The sequence below is a fragment of the Euleptes europaea genome, chromosome 16 (genome assembly GCF_029931775.1).
Source record: "Euleptes europaea isolate rEulEur1 chromosome 16, rEulEur1.hap1, whole genome shotgun sequence".
Classification (NCBI taxonomy): Eukaryota; Metazoa; Chordata; class Lepidosauria; order Squamata; family Sphaerodactylidae; genus Euleptes; species Euleptes europaea.
Genome location: NC_079327.1, coordinates 31,847,537 through 31,874,108, shown reverse-complemented (window position 1 = coordinate 31,874,108; position 26,572 = coordinate 31,847,537). Strand labels below are relative to the sequence as shown.

General features: G+C 42.9%; 1 protein-coding gene across 1 annotated transcript; it reads left to right on the top strand.

The window, feature by feature from the left end:
- The first annotated feature begins 113 nt into the window (after nucleotides 1-113).
- Nucleotides 114-25,880, top strand: LOC130488481 (interleukin-18 receptor 1-like). The gene is made up of 10 exons (XM_056862154.1): nucleotides 114-171; nucleotides 1,266-1,494; nucleotides 8,020-8,200; nucleotides 11,834-11,978; nucleotides 13,906-13,971; nucleotides 14,595-14,745; nucleotides 15,886-16,019; nucleotides 18,840-19,001; nucleotides 21,530-21,688; nucleotides 25,489-25,880. The coding sequence occupies exons 1-10, from the start codon at nucleotides 114-116 to the stop codon at nucleotides 25,878-25,880; spliced, it is 1,677 nt and encodes a 558-aa protein (XP_056718132.1).
- The last annotated feature ends 692 nt before the right edge of the window (nucleotides 25,881-26,572 follow it).

Sequence of the window (26,572 nt, the reverse complement as noted above, 5' to 3'; positions counted from 1 at the left end):
GCTATGACCTGAGTCTGGATCCTAAGACGCTTGAGAGGAAGGCAGGCTTATAAATATTTTAAATAAATAATTTCCCCCCCCAGAGAAGAAGCTACAACTAAATTTATCTGAAAATGTATTTTGGAAGTCTGCCCATTTTGCTACTGCTGTGCCTTGGCATTGTCGGGTTAGGTAAGACTAATTTATCCTGCTTTCTCTCTTCCCCCCCCCAAACCATGTATAACAAGTCAAGATGCACCAGTTAAGTCAAAAGCATCTACACTTCCATAAAATTTTCAAGATGTTTTTTTGAAAAAATGTTGCTCAGTTATTGTGGGGCGTTTGGATGTCTGTCGTAAAGGAATTACTTCTACTGTGGAGAAACTGCATTTACCCAATGCTGAAATACAGCACAAGAAACTCCCCATTCTGCTACCAACTACTGTGACAGTTTGCACACTTTGCTTTGTAGTTTTGTGAGCATTATGGGCACCTATTGGCTAGTGTCTGTACCATCACTAGGATGGCCAATGCAACTTCTGTCAACTGCCTGAAACATTTTGTGTCTTTATGAGGTTTAAAAAAAAAACTCTTCTTAAAGAAGTACAAACCCCCCTAATGCTACATGTTTAGTTTTTTTCCTGCTGCACCACTGAAGTGCGGAAGAGCTTTTGAAAGCAACAGAAGGCGTGAACATTAGCAAAGCTGCCTGCTTCCCTCTCTCAACTTGGAATGCCCTTTTGTGTGAACTTTTTGGGGCATGATAATAAAATAGTGTTTAATGTAGTGCTTTAAAAATACAGTTATCTGGAGACAGGTTGCTTCTCTTACTGGCCTGGGACTGCTCATTCCCCTCTTTAACAATAGAGGAAAGTAGAAAGGCCGTCTACTGCTCTTGCATTCTGAGTGCATGAAGATAAATTTTATCTACTATGGGCCGCCCGTTCCTGAGCCTCCCTGAGCAGCCGGGGACGGCGTAGGAGAGGTGCCACTGCGGCACCTCCAAAGCTGTTCCCGAAGGGGGCATACCTGGCTTGCAGCTCTGTGGCGCTCAGGCGCCGACGGAGCTGCCCCCCCACCAGCATAAGTGCCTCTTATCACAGATTAAGAGGCATTTATGCTGGCGGTGAGGTCACGCCACCTCCTCAGCCCAATCGGCCCTGAAGATCAGGAATGGGCTGTTAACCTAGAACTAGCACGGCTCTAAGAATAAAATGCATTCATCTACTGTCACCTGGAAATGCCATAATTATGTCTTTCCCTGCCTTCCCTTAACTTTTGTGAAGGTGAAATTTGTTTAACCCGCTCCTCCATTAACATACTTGAAGAAGAACATTTCTCAAATTGTTGCCCTATTGGAAAGCAAGATGAAAGCGATAATGTAACCTGGTATAGAGAAGAAGAAGAAAAACAGACATTAATTCGACAAGGAGGGAGAATAGCTTTGAATGGGAATTCTTTGCAATTTTGGCCTGCTGTACTGAGTGACACTGGGAAGTACATTTGCAGTCTCAGGTAGGTTTTATGCAGGGATTGTTGTCCTTTTCCTTTAGAAAGAGGCATCATCCTTGTACTTCTTTGATTTTACTAGGTCTTGCAGATAAAGTTAAGCTTTATTCTTTCATAAACATCAGTAAGACTTAATATCCTTAACTTTGCTTTCATTTCCATCTGTAGAGGAACACTGTCCTGCCTTGAAACTGCTACTACCAGTACAATCCTAAGCAAAGTTATACCCCTGTAAGTCCATTTAAATCAATGGGCTTAAAAGCATGTAACTGTTTAGGATTTTACTATCTGTTCTAGAAAGCTTTTGGAACATGGACTACAGTCCAGTGGATACTTGGACCTAAGCCCTATTGAACAAAGCGAAATTATCTTCTTAGTAAGGATCCTAGGGTTGGGCAGATGGTCTTCCAGGAAGTGGTCTTGTTGATTGTCTTTGCTTACATACAGAGGAATACCAAAGGAAATCAATCAACTTAACAATTGCCTACCCCATATCTAATCAGAGAACTCTGTTGTGCAAAATTAAATCAAAAGAGTTTTTGTCTAGACATTTTCTAACAGTTAGAGCGGTTTCTCAGTGGAACAGGCTTCACCGGGAGGTGGTAAGCTCTCCTTCCCTGGAGGTTTTTAAGAAGAGGTTAGATGGCCATCTGTCAGTAATGCTGATTCTATGACTTTAAGCAGATGATGAGAGGGAGGGCATCTTGGCCATCTTCTGGGCATGGAGTAGGGGTCACTGGGTGTGTGTGTGGGGGAGGTAGTTGTGAATTCCTTGCATTGTGCAGGGGATTGGACTAGATGACCCTGGTGACCCCTTCCAACTTATGATTCTATGAGTCTAAAAGGAACGTGGAGGACTATGGGCCCAAAGATTTGAGATTGTTCTTCTTAAGAATAAAAGGTCAGTTGCAACTTAATAGCCTGGATATCTTTTAATCCTCCTACAAGCTCCCATATCCTTACCATTCCCGGTTTCATTCTCTCCTTCCCATTCACCCACTAGCCTACCTTTTATCTGCCTCCCATCTTCAGTGATATTTGTTATTTATTTGATTGTTCTATATCCTGTCTGTCTCCATAATAGGGACCGAAAGCATTTTTACATCATTCTCCTCTTTTCCATTTTATCCTCACAACAACCCTATGAGGTAGGTTAGGCTACACTGTGACTGGCCAAGGTCACCCAGTGAGTAACAGATCCTAGTCTGAAACTCTAACCACTACAACACAGTCTTTCAGGGGTTGGCTGCTGTTGAACAGTAGCAAGTAACTGGGCCTGAGTAAATGGTTGCTGCCAGGCTTGGCCCCATGAGCCCTCTTCAAAGGCCAAAACAGCTATGGAAAGTGATCCTGCTCCCTTCCCCTGCCTTTTGCTGTTAGAAACCAAGGCTTGAAGGCTAGCAATACTGTTGGTGGTTTCCTAACAATGGCAACAGAGGGAATTTATTCTAAAAGCTACAGGAACTGCTTCTGTTGTTTGGGGGTGGATGGGTTAATACCCAATGTATTTTTTTCATATTTCAGATTTTTCTTCAAACTTGGGGCTTTTCTCAGCTTCGTAGAAAGATCTTTCTTGTTTATCTATGCCCCAATCACCATATTTAAGTACTCACAAATGAGGCTATGTTGAGAATTAGATCATCAGGTGGAAAAACTGAATACAGAGAACTTTCCCTCTCTGTTTCTCATACTACTAGAACTTTGGAGTTGAAAATGAAGCTGATGGGCAATAGATTCAGATTAAACAATGAGTAATTAAATTGTGGGATTTGCTACCTGAGGAGATAGTGATGTCCACTACCACAGATGGCATTAAAAGGGGTTTAGATAGTTTCATGGAAGATCAGTGGCTACTAACCATGGTAACTGAATTGATTTTTCACACCTAGACTCAATAAATCTCTGAATACCAGTGCTAGGAGACAACAGCGGGGGAAAGTCTGAGCCTCTTTGCAACCTTGTGAAACAGGATGCTGGATTAGATGGCCCATTGGTCTGAACAATCAGGATGGTTCTTACATTCTTAACAGACTTGTGCATCTCCAAAGGCTTCCTGTCGGCGTAGATATTAGAAGACAGAAGCAGGTGTTTCCTAACTCACATTTTTAGCCACTAAGCACCAGAATGTTGCATGTAAATAATCCACTTTAAAGGATTATTTACTTATTTAAAACACTTCTTTGTTGCCTTTCCACCCAAATAGGATCCCCCAGGCAGTGAGCATCAAAACATTAAAACTTTTCAGCATTAAAACATCAAGACGTTAAAACGGCATTTAAGTGTATAAAACTCTACGGGGTCTCCATAAGTCTGCTGTGACTTGACGGCCCTTTCCACCACCACCAACTATTTAAACAATTCAGTAAGACGTTTAAAGACCCAAACACATAAACACACATAACAGCAAAGATCAGGGAGCAGGGCTAATAAGAGGGACAGAGCAATCCTAAGGGCGGGGGGTAGATCAGGCATGCCCGAGGATGGCATAGCTGCGCTGCCTCCTGAGTGGCTTTCTGCCAGGCGCAGCAAGCTGAAAATGCTAATATTTTTTTTTAAAAAACCCAGTGAAACCACTCCATAGGGTTTCACAGGGCTGCGCCACGAATTTTGCAGGCGCAAGTTGGCCCCTGAAAAAGGGGGCATTCCCGTGGTGAAAGGGAATGGCCCCTTTGGTGATGGCCATGGGAATGCCCCCCTTTGCAGGTGCCAACTTGTGCCTGCAAAATTCGTGGTGCAGCCCTGTGGCCCCTGAGCCAGAGCTATGCCCTCGTGGCAGCTGTGCCGGCGCCTAAGTGAGGCTTTGTCGTGCCGCTCCCCTCCACTGTTGTAAGTGGCCCCACACTGGCGTAGGTGCCGGTTTAGACGGCGTACATGCCATCTATGTCAGCGTAGGGGTCACGCCACCTCCAGAGGCATTTCTCCCCCTTTGGATTGGAGGGGACACACAAAGAAAACAAAACAAAAATCTTCGCCCACTGGTTGAAGACAACGATAGAGTCCAACGAATTTCCCTGGGACGGGAGTTCCAAAGTTACTTGTTCAAAAGTAACTAGATAGTAATGTTTCTTTAAACCAGGTTGAAAAACAAATACTGCCTTCATCTATATAACTACAGTTTTACATAAAGGATGTGATTGTGACTGGCTGACTCAAATGGCCATTTCCCGTGGGTCTGGGTTCTTTCTCTGGCTCCCTGCTTATGTCAGATGGGTTACTTGATTCTTCCACATCTCCAGAAGAGCTTACAATTTCAACTTGATTAATAAAACTGGCTTGTTCATAAGCTTTAAAAATGAATGAGACTGTTCAGTAATGTGATACTTAGTAAGAAAGTGATTCACCTTGAGTAATGTGCTGAACATATGCGTTTCTAAGCATGGGGACGGAGAAGCTACATCACTGCTGCTACGAAGAGGGGATTGCCCTCTCTTTCACAAGGCTACTGCCAGTTCCCACAATAATGCCTGAAGAAATTATGAACAGATCCTCACCCAGTCAAGCCCAGAGCCTACCAGGCTCTTGTATAAATAGCTGTTGTGTAACCATCCTTAAATTCTGTTATACTTGAAGAAGGCCCTTGTGCAATGAGATGAATTAATTCTTTTCGTGTGAGACTTCTACACAACTCCCAACTTTGATAAATGATATGATTTTTGTTTTGTGCATTCCCTGTCTTCATTATCTTGCCATGACTATTGTTTGGGGTGGGATAGATTTGACTGTAGACTTAAGGTCTTATCAGAGTTCTGAAGTCTCTAGGGATCTTACAACTTTCCTATTCTTCAGGGGCAATGCGTTAGATTTTTCTACCAGTATTGGAAAACAAGTTGGTATCTGATTTTCCTTTCTCCTTCCATTCTATATTTTGTACAGGCTTATGAAGACATCCAGATTGCATCTTCTTGATAAGCTTTGTAATATTCTGGGCATGCCTGATCAACCCCCCGCCCTTAGGATTGCTCTGTCCCTCTTATTAGCCCTACTCCTTGATCTTTGCTGTTATATGTGTTTGGGTGTTTAAACGTCTTATTGAATTGTTTAAATATTTTGTGGTGGTGGAAAGGGCCGTCAAGTCACAGCAGACTTATGGAGACCCTGTAGAGTTTTATACACTTAAATGCCGTTTTAACGTCTTGATGTTTTAATGCTGAAAAGTTTTAATGTTTTGATGCTCACTGCCTGGGGGATCCTATTTGGGTGGAAAGGCAACAAAGAAGTGTTTTAAATAAGTAAATAATCCTTTAAAGTGGATTACTTACATGCAACATTCTGGTGCTTAGTGGCTAAAAATGTGAGTTGGGAAACACCTGCTTCTGTCTTCTAATATCTACGCCGACAGGAAGCCTTTGGAGATGCACAAGTCTGTTAAGAATGTAAGAACCATCCTGATGGATCAGACCAATGGGCCATCTAATCCAGCATCCTGTTTCACAAGGTTGCACAGAGGCTCAGACTTTTCCCCGATGTTGCCTCTTAGCACTGGTATTCAGAGATTCATTGAGTCTAGGTGTGAAAGATCAATTCAGTTACCATGGTTAGTAGCCACTGATAAACCTATCTTCCATGAAACTATCTAATCCCCTTTTAAAGCCATTTGGTTCTCTCTCTAGTTCTTTCCTTGTCTGCTGTTTGTGAGGTTCTACTGCTTGTCCTGCCTATGCTTTGCCTTTTGTGTTTGACTAATACTATGAAGTAGTTCACTTCAAGGGTTCAGACTAGGGTTGGCAACCTCCAGGTGGTGGCTGGAGATCTCCTGCTATTACAACTGATCTCCAGCCGACAGAGATCAGTTCCCCTGGAGAAAATAGCCACTTTGGAAGGTGAACGCTATGGCATTATACTCCATTGAAGTCCCCTCCCCCAATCCCTGCCCTCCCCAAACTCCACCCCCAAAATCTCCAGGTATTTCCCAACCCAGAGCTGGCAACCCCTAGTTCTGTTGGAGGAAATGTGGTCTCATGAAGTTTAATTTGTATGCAGCAGGAAGCATGTTGCAAATTCAGAAGTGAGGACACCACACATTGCATGTATGGATGGTAATGTTGCGTCACCTTTGTTGTGGAACCCTTCTAGGTCTTGCAGGGTTGTGGTCTCACTAGACAAAGAGTTGCACCAGGCCAGGGCCAAGGCCGAAAAAGCCCTGGCCGAGGACAGCCAGGCACTCTTGGGGCCAGGGACCCCTAGTAGGTTAGTGTTTGCTGATCGTAGGGCTCTTGGGGGGTTATGCCAAGAGAGGTGGTTCTGGAGATACTGTGGTCCCAGACTGCTATGGGCTTTAAAAGTTAAAACTACTACCTTGAACTTGAGTCAGAATTCAGTCTGAAGCCAGTGCAACTGGTGGAGCACTGGTCGAATATAAGCAGTCCAAGATGTTCCTGTTAGGACCTGCACAGCCGCATTCTGGGCCAGTTGAAATGGATCCTGTGCCAATGTTTTCTCCAAGAATTGTTGCAATTGCTCCGCTGCCGCTCTCTCGACTACCTTGCCCAGAAACAATATGTTTGAAACTGGGCAGTAACTGACTAGATCAAGTGGCTCCAATGATTTTTTTTTTAAAGCAACTGCACCACTGCCTCCTTTCGCATGCCAGGGAAGACCCCTGAGGACAGGGACAGGTTTATAATATCCTCCAAGGAAGCTCGTACCCCCTCACCCCACGCTGGTCTTGACTAGCCAGGAGGGGCACGGATCAAGGAGACGAGTGGTTGGCTTCACAGCCGACAGGATTCTGTCCACATCAGACTAGGAGAGGCGCCTGGTCTAATATTGGACCTGAAGACCAAGGGGCCTCTAGTTCACTTACTGTATTGCAAGCAGCTGGGAGATCGTGACAGAGGGGTGAGACTTGATCCATGAAAAAGCTCGCAAATGCTTCACAGTGGTTGAGAGCAGCAGAGTCTAATTTGGTGAACTGGGTTGGTTTCCCCACTCCTACACATGAAGCCAGCTGGGTGACCTTGGGCTAGTCACCGCTCTCTTCGAGCTCTCTCAGCCTCACCTACCTCACAGGGTGTCTATTGCAGGGGAAAGGAAGGGAAGGAGATTGTAAACCAGTTTGATTTTCCTTTAAAAAAAGGTAGAGAAACTCGGCATATAAAAATCAACTCTTCTTCTTCCTCCTCCTCTTCTTCCTCCTCCTCCTTGTCCTAAGATTTGGTTGTGTTATTAGAAGGACTTGGTAGTACAGACAGATTTTAAGATGATTTTTAGTCTACTAACTGGGACAAAAATTACGCAGTGCAGCTAACTGAAACCCCCCCCCCCACAACATCTTTGATTGCAGAATCAAGTTGATAAAATCATTGAAAATCATTTTTGTTATGTTTTGGAATAATAAGTTCCAAGATAGTGTTCAACCGTATGCATTTTTTTAATATGCTATGACACTGTGCTTTGAAGTTTTAATGTTGTATCACATTTGTTTCTCTAATATAACTTCAGTGTATTGTGTAGGATTTTTTGACATTATGGGATAAGTATCCAGCTTAAATGCCCTCTTAATTACCCTTAATATATTCTCTTTCCCTTCAGTAACGGAGCACACAGCGTCAACCATTCTTGGGACTTGAATGTGCTCCCAAAAAATAAAGGAAGTTGTTTCACTGCGGAGCATGTGTCATCTGGTTCACCTGCAATAGCTGGAAGAGGTTATCCGTTTTCATGCAGTGCTAAGCATTATGGTGGAGCGATTGTCAGTAAAACGTGGTATAAGGTACTACACCAGACAGTTTTGAACAACAGAAATCTGAAGAAATCTAGGCGGCACACAAGACAGTTAAAAATCGTATCTAGATCTTGTGTTGTTTTGCACTACGGAAACAGACTAGGTGGGAAGATCAATGGATCAGCAAATATTCTGTCCACTGACATAAGGGGAGACAGTTGAGACTTTCCCATTGCATATTCCAAGACTTTGACCCCACTGTAGCATGCTGACAACTACAATGGATGTTTTAAAACCAGGTCAAGATTCTAGTTCTCATTATTGTAAAGAATGTGGACGATACCATGAGGGGCAAGCCTTAGGCTGCTATCCTATACAGCTTAGCTGGGAGCCAAGTCTAAATGAATGAACTGGGACTTATTTCTGAGTACACATGAATAGGATTGGGTTGTTACAGTGCCATCTTAAGCAGGTCTACTCAGAATCCTGCTTGGGTCTATTCAGTGGGGTTCACTCCCAGGAAAGCATTTTTAGGATTACATTGCAAATGTTCAAGAAAAAACAAGTGACTAAAAGAAATATTAAATTTTATTATAACCACACATTATCGTTTTCAAGTCAGTGTCATATTTAGGGGGGGAATAATGGAAGCTTTTAGGTATTTAGGGTGACTAACAGTATAAACATAAGGAGAGTTACTTCCTTTTAAGTCTGCAGATGTTACTCTGTCTAGGATTGCGCTGTAAGATAATCGATGCAAGATCTTTTGTTTAGTTTTGCAATTGATCATACAGCATTTGTTTGGAAAATAATAACAATAATGGTTAGCAGAATTATTATCTTGTTCTCTTGATATAAATGAATGCTGTAAACAGCACTTTTGGCAGAAAGATTGTATTCCTTATCAAGGCTTTTACAACTCTCGCCAAATCACATGAACACATGAAGCTGACTTCTACTGAATCAGACCTTTGGTCCACCAAGGTCGATACTGTCTACTCAGACCAGCAGTGGCTCTCCAGGGTCTCAGGCAGAGGTTTTTCACATTACCTACTTGCCTAGTCCCTTTAACTGGAGATGCCGGGGATTGAACCTGGGACCTTCTGCACGCCAAGCAGATGCTCTACCACTGAGCCACAGCCCCTCCCCTAAGACACTGTTGATTTCCTGAACCTGAGCTATGCATGACAGACCATTTCCAATCTACAAAATGGCCTTGCAAGTAAGGGACACTTAATATAATACACCCATGAAATATTTTATTGCAAATTCTGATTTATTTTAGCATGATACCATGTGAATTGTCTAAATAGAGCTCCACATTGTAGCAGTTAACCATGCCTGGAATTCCCCAGTAGAGCTGGAAGAAGATGGTTAGGGATGTAAAGAACACTAAGACTTTGTGGGAATTGGATGATGCAGTGCTGTACAGATGGAGAACAGAGACTGTTCAAAATGGCTGTTAAGGATCTGGGGGCAAGAAATCACTGTGGGGGTGGGGAGTGGAAGCCACATAATGTCTACTGGGGAAAGCATGAAGAGATTAGCATCCAGCCCAACTAGCAAGATGTGGTAACTGTAAACCACAGAGAGTGCCACAAATCTGTTTGTTTCAGATGAAGACGAATTTAACATTTGAGGACACAGTGAGTCTTTCGTTTACAATGTGATCTCTGTGGAGCAATGGAATACATGTTCATGGGGGAAAGGGCTATTCATGGCTACTAGTAAAAATGGCTACTAGTCATGATGCATACCTATTCCCTCCAGTATCAGAGGAGCATGCCTATTATCTTGGGTTCGGTGGAATACAGGCAGGATGGTGCTGCTGCAGTCGTCTTGTTTGGGGGCTTCCTAGAGGCACCTGGTTGGCCACTGTGTGAGCAGACTGCTGGACTTGATAAACCTTGGTCTGATCCAGCATGGCCTTTCTTATGTTCTTATGTAATCCATATGGACATAGCTGCACAACACCTCTAGATAAAATATGCTAATGTAGTGTATTAGATTGTGTTTATTTGTGCATGTTATATGCAAACCCTGTACACATTTTAAATGGCTGCAGAGTTGCTTTGGGGAAAATACCTTATGCTGCAATTCTATGCATTGCTTACCTTATTGAATAACTGGGAATTATTTCTGAGTAAACAGGTATAGGATTTCATTGTAAACATTAAAAAAGAGAGACTACAAATAAGTGTTTATTGTAACAACATCTTATACATTTAAAGTCTATGTCATATGGAAGGTTTGGGACATTTAAGGTGATTAACAGTGCAATCCTAAACAGACTTAGTCTCTTCTGTGTTCATTGACTTCAATATGTCATATCCTTTGGGGTGTAGTGAATAACATCATATTACCCTTCAGTAGGGTTGCCAGGTCCTCCCTCTTCACCGACCGGGGGTTTTGGGGGGCTGTTGCATGTGTGGCCACACATATGTCCCTTCCAGGTTTAGTCCTGGAAGTGCCACATCGCGAAGGGGCCCTTTACTACTCAAACCCCCGTTTAAGTGGTAAAGGGCCCCTTTGCAATGTGGCGCTTCTGGGACTAAGCCCGGAAATGATGTGCGTGCAGTCCCACTCCAAACAGGTTGCTGGATTGCTGGGCAATTGCCCACCGATTCCAGCAACCTGGCAACCCTACCCTTCAGCAGTCTGCTCACACAGGAGACTCCAGTAGCTTCAGTAACAGGTCTCTTCATGCCTTCCAATTGGGAGAGAACATGTACAGATAGAGAATATACACACTGGAAGTCTGCAACCAACACAGAGACTGAACAAGATCTAAATCGGGGGTGGTGAACCTTTTTTCCACCTTGGGCCATTTGGATATTTATAACATCATTCACGGGCCATACAAAATTATCAACTTAAAAATTAGTCGACCAATACGTTTCTCCATGGCCCAGGTGGGAAAGGGTTAACACAGTTTCTTGGGCGGTCCTAGCAGCTCTATAGCTAATGATACTTCTGCAAGGGGGGGAAAGGTTCCTTTTCTTGGCAAAACAAACACACATCTGCCTTGAATCGAGGCTATTCTTGTCCGCAGGAGGGGGGCCTATCGCCAGTCCTAGATCCTTATGCGCTAGACATCTGCCAGGACCCACGAAGGGCCAGACCAAATGATTTCGTGGGCCTTAAATGGCCCCCGGGCCTGACGTTCCCCACCCCGGATCTAAATGAAGCCCTTCCCATACAGGCCTTGGGTGGGTGGGGGACAGAAACTAGCTCTTGAGGGCTCACTTGAAGGTATTCATAGCTACAGCACACAATTGGCTTTGAAATATGCTTTGGATTTCCAGAAAACAGAGATCAGTTCCCCTGGAGAAAATGACTGCTTTTGAGGGTGGACTCTAAGGCATTATACCTACTGAGATCCTTCCCCAAACCTCACTCTCCCAGGCTCTAATTGATTGTGGAAATCCCAAATTTCCACAAATTTCCCAGCATGGAGTTGGCAACCCTGAAATTGGCAATGTGGGATAGTAAACAGAAAGCTGTCATATTTTATCAAAACACACACATGCATACACCATTCAGATCGAAGCAATAAATGGCTGTTTGCAATTTGAACAGGGGAGGGGTTATCTCATGAATATAAGCAAACATTCTCTTGTGTGCTTTTTAATTTCTAAGTTTATGTTCAATAATTTTTAAAATGTCTTTTAACATGACCAGAACTGCCTCTTTAAAGCAGAGGAGGAATTGTATATACAAAAGCTATCACCTGAGGATTCTGGGAACTACACTTGTGTGGTGTCCTATCTTCATGCAGGAAAGATATATAATGCTACAAATACAGTCGAAGTACAAGTGAGAGCAGGTAAGGCTGGAAGCAAACTCAGAAGATAATTTTGTTTGTCAAAGCTGCTAATATTTTGAATCACAGTATTATATTGACTGTAGTCTATCAAAACCACATACATGTATTACACAAAGCATACTGTTAACAGATGACAAGAAAACATGGATGTAACTTGTTCTGCTATGTTGGAAACTCCCTAGCTAGCAGATTTTCTGAGCAGATGGTCATGGGGTGGTGATGTGCAGTTACTTAAGTACTAACGCAAGAAGTTTGTGGGTTGGATCTGTCTCTCTTCTGCTAAGATGGACCCTAGACCTCTTTCATGGGAGAAAGACTTCCTTCAATGGAAAACAACTGTTTCTGATATAGAAAGGCTTCCATTGGTGGGTAGGGGGGGGGGGAATGTCTTTCTTTGTTGAAGGAAGTCTTTCTCCACTAGAGGAAGATTTTATGGAATGGAGTCATAGGATCCAGCACATTGTGAACATGTCTAATGCTAGAGGTCAGCATGACACAGTGCTTGGGGCCAGCAGGCCAAATAAAGGGTCCCACCTCCAAGAGTAGTCCCACAAATTTGGATATTAATTGCAGTGCCAGTGCTTGTCGATGCAGCACATGGTTTCACTGACCTAGCAGAGAACACCATGAGGTATGCCCCACAATCTCCTGTGATGTTGTGTTGCTCTTAGCTGCACATGCTGATTTAGCATGGTGTAGCTGTTAAGAGCGGTGGTTTGCAGTGGTGGACTCTGATCTGGAGAACCGGGTTGGTTTCCCCACTCCTCCACATGAGCAGCAGCGGCTAATCTGGCAAACTGGATTTGTTTCCCCACTCCTACACATGAAGCCAGCTGGGTGACCTTAGGCTAGTCACACTGTCTCAGCCCCACCTACCTTGCAGGGTGTTTGTTGTGGGGAAGGGAAGGTGATTGTCAGCCGGTTTGATTTTTCCTTAACTTGTAGAGAAAGTCAGCATATAAAAACCAACTCCTCTTCTCCTCCTCCTCCTCCTGCTCTCCACCACTTTCAAACAACAGTGGAGTCTCTTAAAGAACACTTCCTGAAGACACTAAAAGATGGAGCCATACCTATGAAACCAGAAACAATTTTATTAAATTGTTTACTGACCATACATAAGAAACATCTTGATACATTCCTCCACATGTTAACAATAGCAAGAGTAAATTTTGCTAGATGTTCGAAAGGGAAAACCTCATCAGAATTAATTAGTTGGTTTGATAAAGTAAAAGAGACCTATGTTTTGATTAAATTATCAACATGATAAAAGCATAGAGGATTTAGAAGAAGTATGGAATCCTACAATTTCCAGAATAGAAAATGTACTTAAAAGTCTATAATCAGGTGGTGAAGGTTCATAAAGCGACTTTTTGCTCTGAAATATTATAGGTTTTATATGTTCTATATGTAATGGTTGATGTTTGTTTGGATTGTATGGTGTTTTGCTTTTAAATGCTACAATAAATTTTAAAAAATGGAGTCAGCCCTGGCTGGGAAGGCTGTTGATCCTGCACGCTCAACGACTTCCCCTCTGCCATTGCTTCTGCTGATCTTTATAGATTATTCTACTGGTCTCTTCCCTGGGACAGTTGCTCAGTTAACAAATTCTGATGTAATTTTCCCATATATATGCACCTGCAAGATCCTTTGAAAGTATCGAGCATGTTGCTATCTATCCATTTGGGACAGTATTGATTGCATAGTTATATTCTGTTTCCAAAGCAAATCGGCTTACAGAAGCTCCCAAGGTAGCTAAAAAGTGTGTGTTTGGGTGGAATGTCTAGGGCAAAGGAGTGTATGTGCTTGGCTTTGCTGATGCCAAGGGGCTCATTAGGTCATGCTCCTGAATCAAACATGTTAACATTTGTTGTTAGCAACAGAAAATAATTGGGGGGGAAATTAAGCCACACTTTTTTTCTCTCTTCAGAAGATGCTGAGTATACAAAGCCAACAATAATAGGACCTGACTATGAAGAAGTCGAAATAGAAATCGGTACCACTCACTATTTCTAACAATATGACGAATCTTTGTGAAGCTTGTGCTCTTATATATGTATGTGTTGTGAGTTGCATGCAATTTATTTGAAACAGTGGGCTTCTCATTCCTTAACAAATATATATGGAGCGGACAGACATCTTGGCGAGTTCTTAGAGCCCAGCTGGATGCAGTGATGAAGGCTAGAATCTTAAATGGAAGGCAGTCTTCTTGAGACTCCAGCAGTAGCCTCCTAGCCGTGCTAAAGGAAATTCAGTGGTAGCACTGTATTCTGCTTACAGGGAATACTGGACTTACAAAATAGAATACAAGGACAACTTACAGGGGTTTTCTGGTCTTCGTACCTTCTGGGAGGGAGGCATTTCAAAGTTTGTAGCTGGTAGCTGACAAGGGCCTCCTTCTGGTGTTTTGGCCTTATCATGTTTAACATTTAAAATGACTGCTCTTGGGGGAATAAGGTGTTGATTAGTTTCAGGGAGAGAGTTTATAAAGTCAACCTAGATAACAGAAACTAGACAGAAATTAGTCCTAGATGATGGTATATTCCTGCTTATAAAAATGGGGTGTGTGTGTGCTACTGTTGATACACCAATGTTGATTTTAAAATATGTTCTGCTTAGGTAAAGAGAAGATCATCAACTGCACAGCATTCTTAGGTTACTCTAAAAATTCACAAATTTCAGTTTATTGGCTACACAACAATCAATGGTTAAATACGTGTCAGGATACCACGGATAGTGTGTCTCCATGTGAAATGGAAAATCATGAATAGTAAGTAATAATCATGGAAAAATACCACATATATCCATAGTTGTATAGTCAGTGGTTAAATATGTGTCAGGATACCACGGATAGTGTGTCTCCATGTGAAATGGAAAAACATGAATAGTAAGTAATAATCATGGAAAAATACCACATATATCCATAGTTGTATAGTGTCCTCCTTGGCATTTTGGGATGTTACTATTTCCATTTTATTATTTATTAATTAAAACATTTATCTCTTGCCTTTCCTTTTGGTTCAAGGTGGCTTACAATAATTTTGAGGTCTCATCCAATTAGCTGGGACCAAAGATAACCATAGGGTATGTCTGCGCTGTGGACAAAAACTGGTTTAATAGTATTTTCTGTGCCAGAAGCCCTGGGATGGAGGATGTTCCCCCCGCCCCAGAAATCTCTAACCAAATTCTCACCACCCTCACTAATCTATGATTCCCAGAGGTTTTCAATTTGAAAGCTATGACAGTTAAGCTAGTAGAAAACTTAGGTGTGGCGTGTAGATCTGTCCTCAAGTAATACCTTCTTAGGCCATTTTTGCACGGTCAATTTTGACGCTCTCTCAAAGCTTTTTTTTAAATGAGGCTTTAAAAATGCCTTTTCATGGTCCCGACACAAAAGGAGAAGTTCCACCCCCACTCACCTGTTTCTTTGTTCCTGTTTGCATAGCAATTAGCATATGCATAGCTAACACCCCTCTGTCTTGCATTGTTCCTTGAGGGAGATTCTTCATGGCAAACACCAAAGGTCGTGTTAAATGGCCTCTTTAGTAATGTGAAGCAGGTATGCGTTGGCTTCGCAGTCACTTCCGGAACGACGGTTCAGCGTGCAAAATTCAAAAAAATATGCAGGGCAATTCAACCTGGAACGTGCTGCTAACTACCATGCAAAAATGGCCTTAGTGTCACTGGCATTGACTTTGCTACGTTTTCGTTGTTTGATTTGGTGTAATATAATAGCTTTGTTCTGAAATCACTGCAGCAAATGTGTCTTCAGCAGTAGGTACAAGACAGGCTGATTTGAAGCTGTGGTTACTGATGTTGCCTTCCTTTCCCAGACCCTAAGCAAAGGAAATGAAGGACTAACCAGTTCAACCAGATCCCTCATAACTCTCTCTCCCCCCTTTCTTGGCAGTTATGAAGGAGGCAAATTCTTTGTCTTGAAACAATTGTGGATTAAAATTTTTCAAGAGGAAGACATCAATGCTGAATACAACTGCACTTTATTAGCTGCGAATGCCGAAACGAAAACATTTATATTGAAGAAAGGTACTGCATAATTTTATCTAACATCCGAGAAACCAACAGTGAAAACAAGGTCTGTAGATTTGTGTAGTTTTTCCCCCAAGGAAAATAGCTGCTGTCCACGTGGAAGCTGAGAGAGGTTCGGTACATGGCGACAGTAAACTGCTGCTGTCATGACCGGAAGTCGTGTAAAACAAATGGCTTTTGTAGCTCTGTTTTTAATCTTTGGTTGACTTTGAGAATTTGTTGATGTACACTTCCTCTTTTCCCTCAAAAACACATTGAATACTGATATAACCCAAAATAAGGAAGCAGGAAATAGCACAAAAGGAACATCTGTGATATGAAGCTCTGCTGTAACTTATTGAATTACGAATTGGTTTCTTCTGTAGAACTAGCCTCACTCTCATATGTTGAAGTGCTCCAGAAAAAGTGCTGTTACGCTGAATGCTTGTAGTTGTGCCAAGATCAATTTTTGGCTACCTGCTGATTTTTCTTTCAACTCCTCTTTTTAACCCGGCTAGGTTTATGTCTGCCCTGACCTGGATGGCCCAGGCTAGCCTGATCTCATCAGATCTCAGAAGCCAAGCAGGGTCGGTCAAGGATAGTACATAAATGGGAGACCACCAAGGAATATCAAGGTCGCTACGCAGAGGCAGGCAATGGCAAACCACCTCTGTTAGTCTCTTGCCTTGAAAACCCTATTGGGTTGCCATAAGCTGGCTGAGAATTGACGGCACTTTATGCACAGAGATTTATGTCTAGTTCCAATCCTGGCTGGGACAGGGGAGAAAGGGCAGAATTAACTGAGAACTATTACAGTGAATTGGGGAGTAGCAAAAGGTTAAACTATTGCTTTTCCTAGACCACCATTGATATTTGTTCATACGGTCTATTTATTGATTTATTTATTTTCATTTATAGTCTGGGACTTAAAGTGAATTACAGGTACAATAGAACTATTCAGTCATTCAGTAAGCCCGTTACAAAATACGGTAACGTATGCATAGTAACAACATTTGAATCTAACAGCAACGATTCCTTGTAAAATAAAGCTATTTAGTCCATTAGCAAGCAGAATACAAAATATAATAACATTGGAGTCCAGCAGCAAAGATTCCTAATAAAATAGCATAATGCAATGGGGCCGAGATTGAAGAACTGGAAAAACACACACACATTATCCCTAATGGAGGTCACCTCCCTGATTCATTACTCCACAGCTCTACTCCCTCTACAAGAAAGCCCTTCTGAGCAATACTAGTTGCACACTTTGCGCTATTATATTAATGTGGGGACCTTTCTAACAGCCTCCAGCAGATAATTCCATAGTGGGGGAGCAACACAGAGAATTTAACTGTTTGTAGGCTGGCGCCTTCAGCAGACTTTGATGATAAACGCTGGTGCAGTGGAACGTAACGGGAGAGGTGGTCCTGCAAGTATATGGGCCCAATGCCATTAGGCGCTTTGTAGGTAATAAATCGAACCTTGAACTGATCGGTTACCAAGGAGTGTCTGCTGAGTAAGAGTGTTGTGTATACTCCACTTAGCACCTGATAGTAGCTAGTCTGCAGTGTTCTGTACCAGCTGGAGTCTCTGAGTTTCCTTTAAAGTGCATTGCAGTAGTCTAGCCTTGCGGCATTTGTTATGTTTATGACCATAAGGAGTACTCAGAGAGGGAACTTGTTATTTTACTTTTTTATTAAGCTCCTGCAATAGGACTTAAGTCGGTTAACTGAAACTTCTGTTTTGGAAACCAGTCCTTGTGATTTTTATCTTTAAAAGACCACTCCTCACATCTTACCTATGTGGTGACCATAAACAATAAAACAACATAACCGAAACAATATGCACAACCAACATTTCCTCATTGAAGTAACCCTAGCATGGATTCACATGCCCTAAGGGGACCCTTTACATGAGGAAAAACAAAAAAGTACTTCTGTGAGTGCAATTGAGTGAGAGCAATTGAAATAGCAAACTAGTATGGAGAGCATAGTAAAATCAGCAGCTGGATTGTAGGACCTTGTATTACTTATAGCATCCATTTAGACAAGACAGGCGCCATCTAGACAAGACATAAGTTCTGTTGGTTGAAAATGTAGCCAGTGAGGGGTTAAGGAGTCTACCTTTACACAGTTTTGGTTAGTGGACTAGTTGTGGTGTTACCCTGGGCAGGCAGCCTCCACTTACCGTAAGTTGAGGGAATTAGCTGGCAATTTACACACGTATCTGAGGCCCTGATCTCTGTGATCACCACCTCTTGAAGTAAGGGAAGTGGTAACCAGAGAAAGGGCCTTTTTTGTAACAGTCTCTCAATTACAGAATACCATCCTCTCACTGGTGCAACTGGAGCCTAGTCTGTCGAGACTAGATGAAAACTTTTATTATTTGCGCAAGCATTTTGTTGTTGTTTTTATAAATGTAGTAGCTTGATATTAGCTGTATGTCCTTGGTGTATATGTCCTCACTTGGATAGCCATTTCATTTGTTTTAATGCTGCTATTCTTTTACGATTTTTTTATTTATTTTTATTTTTTAAGTTCTTATTGTATGCAGCTTCAGACTTTTACATAATATAGCAATTAATTAAAATTGTGCCTAGAAGTATACTGCACATTTAGCAGTAGAATATGCATTAATAAATAGTTGTATTAAAAAGATCACTATTGGGAGGATCCTGCCTGTTTCAATATATTATATTAATTAAAATTGTGCCTAGAAGTATACTGCACATTTAGCAGTAGAATATGCATTAATAAATATTTGTATTAAAAAGATCACTATTGGGAAGATCCTGCCTGTTTCAATATATTATGTTACCTTTTTTTTTTTTTTTTTCAGTTAAACCTTCAGATCTCTCCCCACATACTTTCACTACTGGAATGATCGTGGCAACACTGTGTTCCCTTGGTGCATTTGTGGTGATGATTCTGTGTGTTGCATTCAAAGTTGACCTTGTTTTACTGTACAGGGATCTAGCAGCAAAAGACGAAACTCTGGAAGGTAAAATATGGCTGGTGTTTGCTTTTGTAATACACAAGATCACTCCTTTTACAGTGCCACCCTAAACAGAACGTAAGTTGAAGCCAACAACCTTAGAAGGGTGTAACTCTGTTTAGGATGGCACTGCTAATCTTTGAATAACTGTTTAGGATGGCACTGCTAATCTTTCTTCAAGTAACTAATTCCTTATCCAACCGATTACCTTATCTGTTGATGTGGTACAGTTTTCGTTGCTGATATTTACCACCTCAGGGGAAAAGCTTGGAAAAAGAATAGGTTTTCTGATGCCGTGGCATAACTGCATGATAACAGTAGTCCACATTAGAGAGTTCGCTGAGGAATAGCACAAGGACTTTTCATCACACGTACAGTGGGGATTTTTTGCTTCCCAGATGCACACTGGCTCTTTTCTGTCTGTGACCACAGCGTATAGAGAGAATTGGCTGCAGTTTCCCCAATACTGCTGGTTTCACATCCTCAAACCACTCCATGGTGGTGGTGTTGTTTATGTTGTAAAATTCGTTGATGATAATCCTGGTGTAATATTCCCATGCAACACATAGAGGGTGAAAAAAACCCAACCTTCTCTCATCATACCCACAAGCTCCAGGGCAGCTTAGAACTGACTGAGAGCCAAACTAGACATTGCATGTGACACCAGTTGGGACACAGGTGCACAATCTTTCTCCTCCAAAGCACTTCAAGGGGGGAGAAGGGGCTTCCAACTTCCCTCCCACACTGTTTTCACCGGTGGAAATAACCATGTGGAGCCCTGTTTGCCCCCTTCTCTGGCTCCACGTGCCCGAAAGGGGCAAACAGACCGCCCCCCGTGGCCATTTCCACTGGCAAAAATGGTGTGGGAGGGAAACCAGAAGCCCCTCCTCGTCCCTTGCAGTGCTCTGGATGCCAGTTAGTTTGGTTCTAAGTCTGTAGCCAATCAAAGCTCGTTTTAGCACTTTAAACCCCAGCCAGGGTACTCATAGTTCATCTGAGAGGACATGTGGTATGGATCTATATCTCTCTGACTTCATGTCAGGCACCCTTAGAACATATATGGAGGTAGGGACTTTGCACAAAGTGGTACAAACTGACACATATGAAGCCCAAATATACACAAGAGAAGCCTCCATTCATAACAGCCATAATAGATGATAGCAAGTCTATTAAATGTTGAACTGTTGAAAGTTGCAGGAAATTACTACGCAGGGATATATATATTTCTGAAAATGGTGTCTATTAGCACAGTAACTAGGTGAATTCAGAAATGTTTTAAGCTAGATAGCTATGTGACAAGCAAGATTTTGCAGTGCTTGATTTATCTAAATGACCACGAGGATGTTCCAATGCTTTGACAATCTGAAGCTGAGATAATCTGGAATGCTTTTAAACATATATTTGCATGGGAATTGCATATAATTGTTTATATAAGGTCCTCATTACACAAGATGTGTAACTCACATTGGGTCAGGGCTTCCTTTGACCTGACTTATATTATACATCTGACCAGGGACTCACCTTAAAAATTGATTGGGGCTCCCAATGGGCTGTGGAGTATGGCCCACCGGGAAAAGAGGTTCCAGCTATTTTTGGTCCAAAAACCCAGATGTGATGTGTTGGTGTTTGTCTTGCTGCTGGTTCCATGTACTTGCCCTGGACACATAGGCAGACATGTGATATAGGGCTGCCAACCTCCAGGTGGGGTCTGGAGAGTTCCCAGAATTATAACTGGTCTCCAGGCTGCAAAGATCAGTTCCCCTGGAGAAATCACCTGCTTTGGAAGGTGGCATTAAACCCTGCTGTAGTCCCTCCCTCCCTAAACCCCACCCTCCCCAGGCTCCACCGCCCAAATCTCCAGGAATTTCCCAACACAGAGTTGGCAACCCTACATGTACAACCAGCAACAGGACAAACAGACCCACCATGTAGCCATTTTTATTTGCTGACAAAAACAGTGGAAGGGAGGGAAGCCTGAAGCCTGAACTCCTACTATGCCATGAGCTGCAGCCTATTCGGGGCCCCAACTTCCAGTCTGACTGATGTTATACATCTTGTGTAACAAGGCCCTAAAACGTTTTGTGTGCTCAAGGATGTTGTGACTTGGTTGGAGAGGGGGAAGACAGGGGCATGTATACTAACTTTCTAGTAAGGAAAGTTTGAAGCCTTGCTCCCCCCTATGGAGCGTCTATCCAACTCCAGCCTTAGGTAGGATACGTGCCAATGTGTTTCTTCCTGAAAGGCTTGGACTATTGAATCTCCCCTCCCCACACATTCTTGTAAGAAAGAATCATTTACTCACTTGTATGCTATGAGGGGAACGAGGTTGCCAATAGGAAAGGTATGTGTGCACAAATTGTTTTATGGGTCTGGAAGGGTGGATCGTGTACCTCAAGATTTTCCAAATGAGCTTGAAGCTCTGGAGGCCTCCTGTACCATCTAATGGACTGGGCAAGAGCAGAAGCAAAGGTGCAGAGGAGAGAGGGCTTTTAAAAATATATATAACATTGTTTTGTTTTGTGTTTTGTTTCAAGATGGAAAAATATACGACGCTTTTGTGTCTTACCTGAAAGACTGTGTACCAATATGTGGTGAAGAGAGTTCGTTTGCTCTGGATATACTGCCAAAAATATTAGAAGAGCATTTTGGATATAAATTGTGTATCTTTGATAGGGATATTTCTCCTGGAGGAGGTAGGCTGAAGGGAAATTATATAACTTTGTTTGTGCAACGAGGAGCAAGGCCTTGCAGCTAGAGCAGGCCTTCCCCTGGGGCTTATGATTTGTACCATAATAAGAGATGCTTTGTGGCCAAATTTATCTACCAAGGAAGCCGTCCTTGAGCCATGGTAAAAGCAGAATTACTTCAGGAGTTTTTTAGATTCTTGCAACTCAGGGGTTGTATGCCGATGGGCAGGCATTATCATCAGCATCCGTCATTCCGCCCCCTTTCTTTCTCTTTTATTTGGCTGCCTAGTCACGCTGCAAGGAAGCCACCCACAGGCTGCTGTCGCTGGGGTCATGCCTCCGCTGCCTAGAATGAGGGAATGTCCCAGCCACCCAGGAACTACACAATCTAAAGCTGCTGGACCAGCTCACACATAGGTATCTGTGTGCTGGTTCATGGAGGAAGGCAAGTAAGCAGGCTTGCTTCATCGGTGCTGGCGACCTCCACCAGGTTGCCCTTCTCTCTGCAGGGCCCGGGCGAGCGGCCCTCACAGCCAGAGCTGCTGCACCCACCTTTGCACATTTGTGCCAAAGGTTGGGGCTAGGGTTGCCAGGTGCCTGCTGGTGGCGGGCAAACCCCCAGCGATCTACCTCTCTGCCCACCAACCACCTGAAGGTCGGCAGGCAAACGTGCACGCGCTCATCCTGCGCACATCACTTCCAATTTGGAACCGGGCTGCTTTACCACTCAAACTAAGAGGTAAAGGCCCTTTGCGAGGCGGCACTTCCGGTTCTAAACCAAAAGTGACGCGCGCGTGCATTGGCACCACGCGCACGCACACATTCCAAAAACAGCCTTCCGCTGGAGGAGAGGAGAGACCTGGCAACCCTAGCTGGGGCCCTAGGTAATTGCTAGGGTTGCCAGGTCCACCCTCTTGATTGGCGGGAGGTTTTAGGAGGTGGGGCTGGGGTGGCTGTGTGAGCCGTGCACACGTGATGACGTCACTTCCAATTTTACTTCTGGAAGCACTGCGTCGCAGCCGATTTAACACTTTGGGGGTTTGAGTGCTAAAGCAGCCGAGGCAATGTGTGCTTCCAGAAGTAAAACTGGAAGTGATGTCATTGCGTGCTAGGGTTGCCAACCTCCAGGTAGTGGGGAGAGTAGCTGGCGATCTCCTGCTATTACAACTGATCTCCAGCTGATAGAGATCAGTTCACCTAGAGAAAATGGCTGCTTTGGCAATTGGACTCTATGGCATTGAAGTCCTTCCTCTCCTCAAACCCTGCCCTCCTCAGGCTCCGCCCCAAAAACCTCCCGCCGATGGCAAAGACGGACCTGACAACCCTATCGTGTGCTCATGGCAGTGCGCCCACACAATCACTGCTCCGGAGCAGCTGGGTGGATTGGCGGGCAATTGCCTGCCAAAACCACCCACCTGGCAACCCTAGTAATTGCCTAGGTCCGCCCAGTGGGTGGGCCAGCCCTGCTTCCAGGTCCCTAACAGTGTTAAACATAAAGGGGATGTCTCTAAACTATACACTGTATCATTGCATAAGGAATGGCAGTAATGCCAGTAGGGCTTACTTTGCATCAACAGGTCACATCTTGCTTGGCTTAGCTCGTTGCAGGCCAGGCCAAAAATGCTAACATCCTGGAGTAGGGAAATGGCTTCTTTCTACTCTATTATTCTAAGGAATTTCCCTGTTAGTAAGACAGTGCCCAGTCCCTATGTGAAAGGGAGAATGATACACATATTTGCTGCCTTTTTAAAACAAAACGGAGGAATGGTATATACTTCAGAATGAGACCGGAGTAATGCCATTGCTTGCTGATATGTCCCAAACGAGTGTTATGTAAGCAGCACATGTTGTGGACCTACATTTCATGAAGAGTTCACACTGCTTTAGGGGAAGAGGTAATTTATTTCTGATCATCGCAGAAGAAGTGTCAAATTGTGGTTTTTACCTGCTTCCTTCCCAGAAGTCTTTGTATCTCTGAATGCCTCAGATGCCTGATAGCACTCACCCCCCGCCCCCGAATGAAACCTGGCTTTGACCAAGTGTTTGGCCATGTGGGATAATGTTTTATATGTTCATCATTGCCTTTACAAATAGTCATTGGCTATTTTCGTGTCCTTTTAAGTCAGTGGAATTCTACCTGTCAGAGTGAGTGACCACTGAATTTGTTCCTTCAGAATTAAAAAGGAACAAGGTTAATGTCATAGCAAAATGACAGTTGCTTAGACCAAGAGGAACAGGGCTGTATGAGACAGGAACACCAAAAATGTAATACCTGAAAAGGCTTTGCACTCCTAGAGGCAAGGGAGGGGGTGAAGGTTAAGGGGAGAATAGCCAGACCACAGCACCTTGACTGGGGGAAACAGGCAGCAGCTTTTATTGAATGCAGTCTCAGGAGCACCGGGGCAGCATAGGGCAAGCATTGGGTGACCCGCATGTTAGCCGATGGCACCGATCATCTCCCACAGCTCACCTGCTGGGGGAGCAATGTGGAATGGGAAGTCCAGGGGTCCCACATGGGCGCAAGTCACTGCGTGGTTCCCTTGCCACCTGAATAATAAAGCTGGGTGACAGCCTCCGAGCTGGGCATATTGCTGAATGGCCTTCACAGCCCCAAGACTCCTTGAGGGAGTCCCCAAAGCAAGGGATGCAGGCACGCAGGCTCAGCCTCCCTCCCTATTGGATCCTGCTTAGTGCCCAAAGTGCCACAAAGATGGGCAACCCCTCTCCTCCCAGTGGGTCCCAGGGCCCATTGGCTTCCTGTGCTGTTGCCAGGGCCAATCTCTGCAGCTCTCAACGGCTGCCCTGGTTCATTCCATGGGCCATTGCTTGTGTCTTGAAACATATTTTTACCTCTTCCCTTATCCTTTTATTTGCAGGGGGTGGGGGGTGGGGACTGAACATCCAGGCTGATATAGCATTTAGGGGGAATAGAAAGCTTGCTAATTATTTTGTGACATTTTGGGATGGTCCTAATAAAAAGTACTACTGAGCAGCTAAACCTTTTTGGGATTTTTCTCCTGAGAGCCTGACTCAGCTTCCTGTGATTTTTGCCCCTTTTGTGGTGCACTGCTGTGCAAATGCAGCCCCCCCATCCCTAAATTAGAAGGCAGTCAGTAGTGCAGGGCTGATAGTATGCCTCATCAGGTATGCATTCTACTGCAATACAGGGGTATTGCTTCTACTTGTGCATTAGTGCATCTACCATAGGTGATTGCGTATATACTGTATATATACAGAGAGAGTGAGAACAAACTTAAAAAAAAACATGTGCATGTTACCACGCTGCTTACAAAAAGGGTTTCCTGTCTGCAGTTGTTCAGATGCATTACAACTAGCCTGAAAAATTATGGAATTTCCTGCAATTTATTTTCCTCTGTTGTTTAACAGATAGAGGAAGGAACAACATTGTGTAACTTTTATGTTTGCTCATGAAAAGATGCCATCTGTCTACAAATATGATCTGGCAGCCAGTCCATCTTGGATTATGACAAGTGGCAATCTCCGTGGTTTCAGAAACTGAAAATCTCAGTATGCTTGTCAGGTGGCTACTACTGTTATAATTGCTGGTTTTATTCTGAATGTCTCTGTATGCACAATCTAGTGTCTTTTTCATGTTAGTTAGAGATGGCTACAGATAAACATAGTTACTGGAGGTTTGCAAATATTTGCATTAGTATAACTATTAACAGTACATTGTTACTGATTTCAATGGGGCGTGTGAAGGAGTCCTTTCAAGTAGCTTATGTTTAATGTTTTTTTCTCACAACAATTTCAGCATTTTTAACTAATATATCTCCCATTTACAGCTATTGTTGATGACGTCCAGTCATTTATTGACAAAAGTCGAAGATTAATCATTATATTGAGCAGGAATTACATCTCTGACAAAGTCATGTTTGAGCTGGAAGCTGGATTGCATAAGGCCTTAGTTGAAAGGAAGATCAAAGTAATACTGATAGAATACATGCCTATAAGTGATTTGACGTTCTTGCCTGATTCGTTGGGGCTTCTTTCATCCAGCCAGAGGATAAAATGGAAAGAAGAGAAGTCTCTCCCATTAAATTCCAGATTTTGGAAGAAACTCCGTTATGCGATGCCTGCAAAATCTTCCTCACTGAATACACTAGCTTATTTTCATAGGATACGTCCTAGGACAAAATTTGTTCGATTTGCACCTCACCCCAAGTGGGTTGTCTGATCAGGGCTTCATTTCTGTGTTTCACTGAGGTAAGACTAATGGTTTTTCCTCAGCGTCTATTGAGATTCTGGGTAGATCTGGAAGGGATACTTTCTGGTGGTTGACTTGTATTATAGACATATTTAGGATTTCTATCCACGATGAGCAGAAAACACCATAGCATGGCTACCAGTGCTTGCATTCCGAAGATTCACCACAGGCCTAAATAAAGGATAAATCATTCTATTGTTGTGGATGAATTTCATGAAAATTGTTGTGAAGTAGAATTCTGTGCCTCAAGAAATTTCAGTTGGTATTGTGTTTAGTTTAAAGAACATCTATGATCGAAAAACAGGATCCCTTGTATGGTAAAGAGAAACCAGTAATTTGTGTGTTTTTAAATGTGCTTTGTAGAAATACATGTTGCATTTCAAAGAAATTTTAATGTAATTGCGTATATATAATTAATTATTGAAAAATGATTTTTACGGCTTTTTAGACCAATTATTTTAATTTGGAATATTGTAAAAAAGTTTTTTTTCTTTAATGACCATATTTAGTCAGTGCTTCTTTTTGTACATTTGGTATATATATAATTATTGTCTGAAGTCTTCTTTTATATATGAATAGTTTGTTTATTGTTTAGTCATTTTGCAAACAATTTATCAGAAATGTCTGTGTTGTGTTTTTCCTTTGCTTCACAAGTAGGGCTC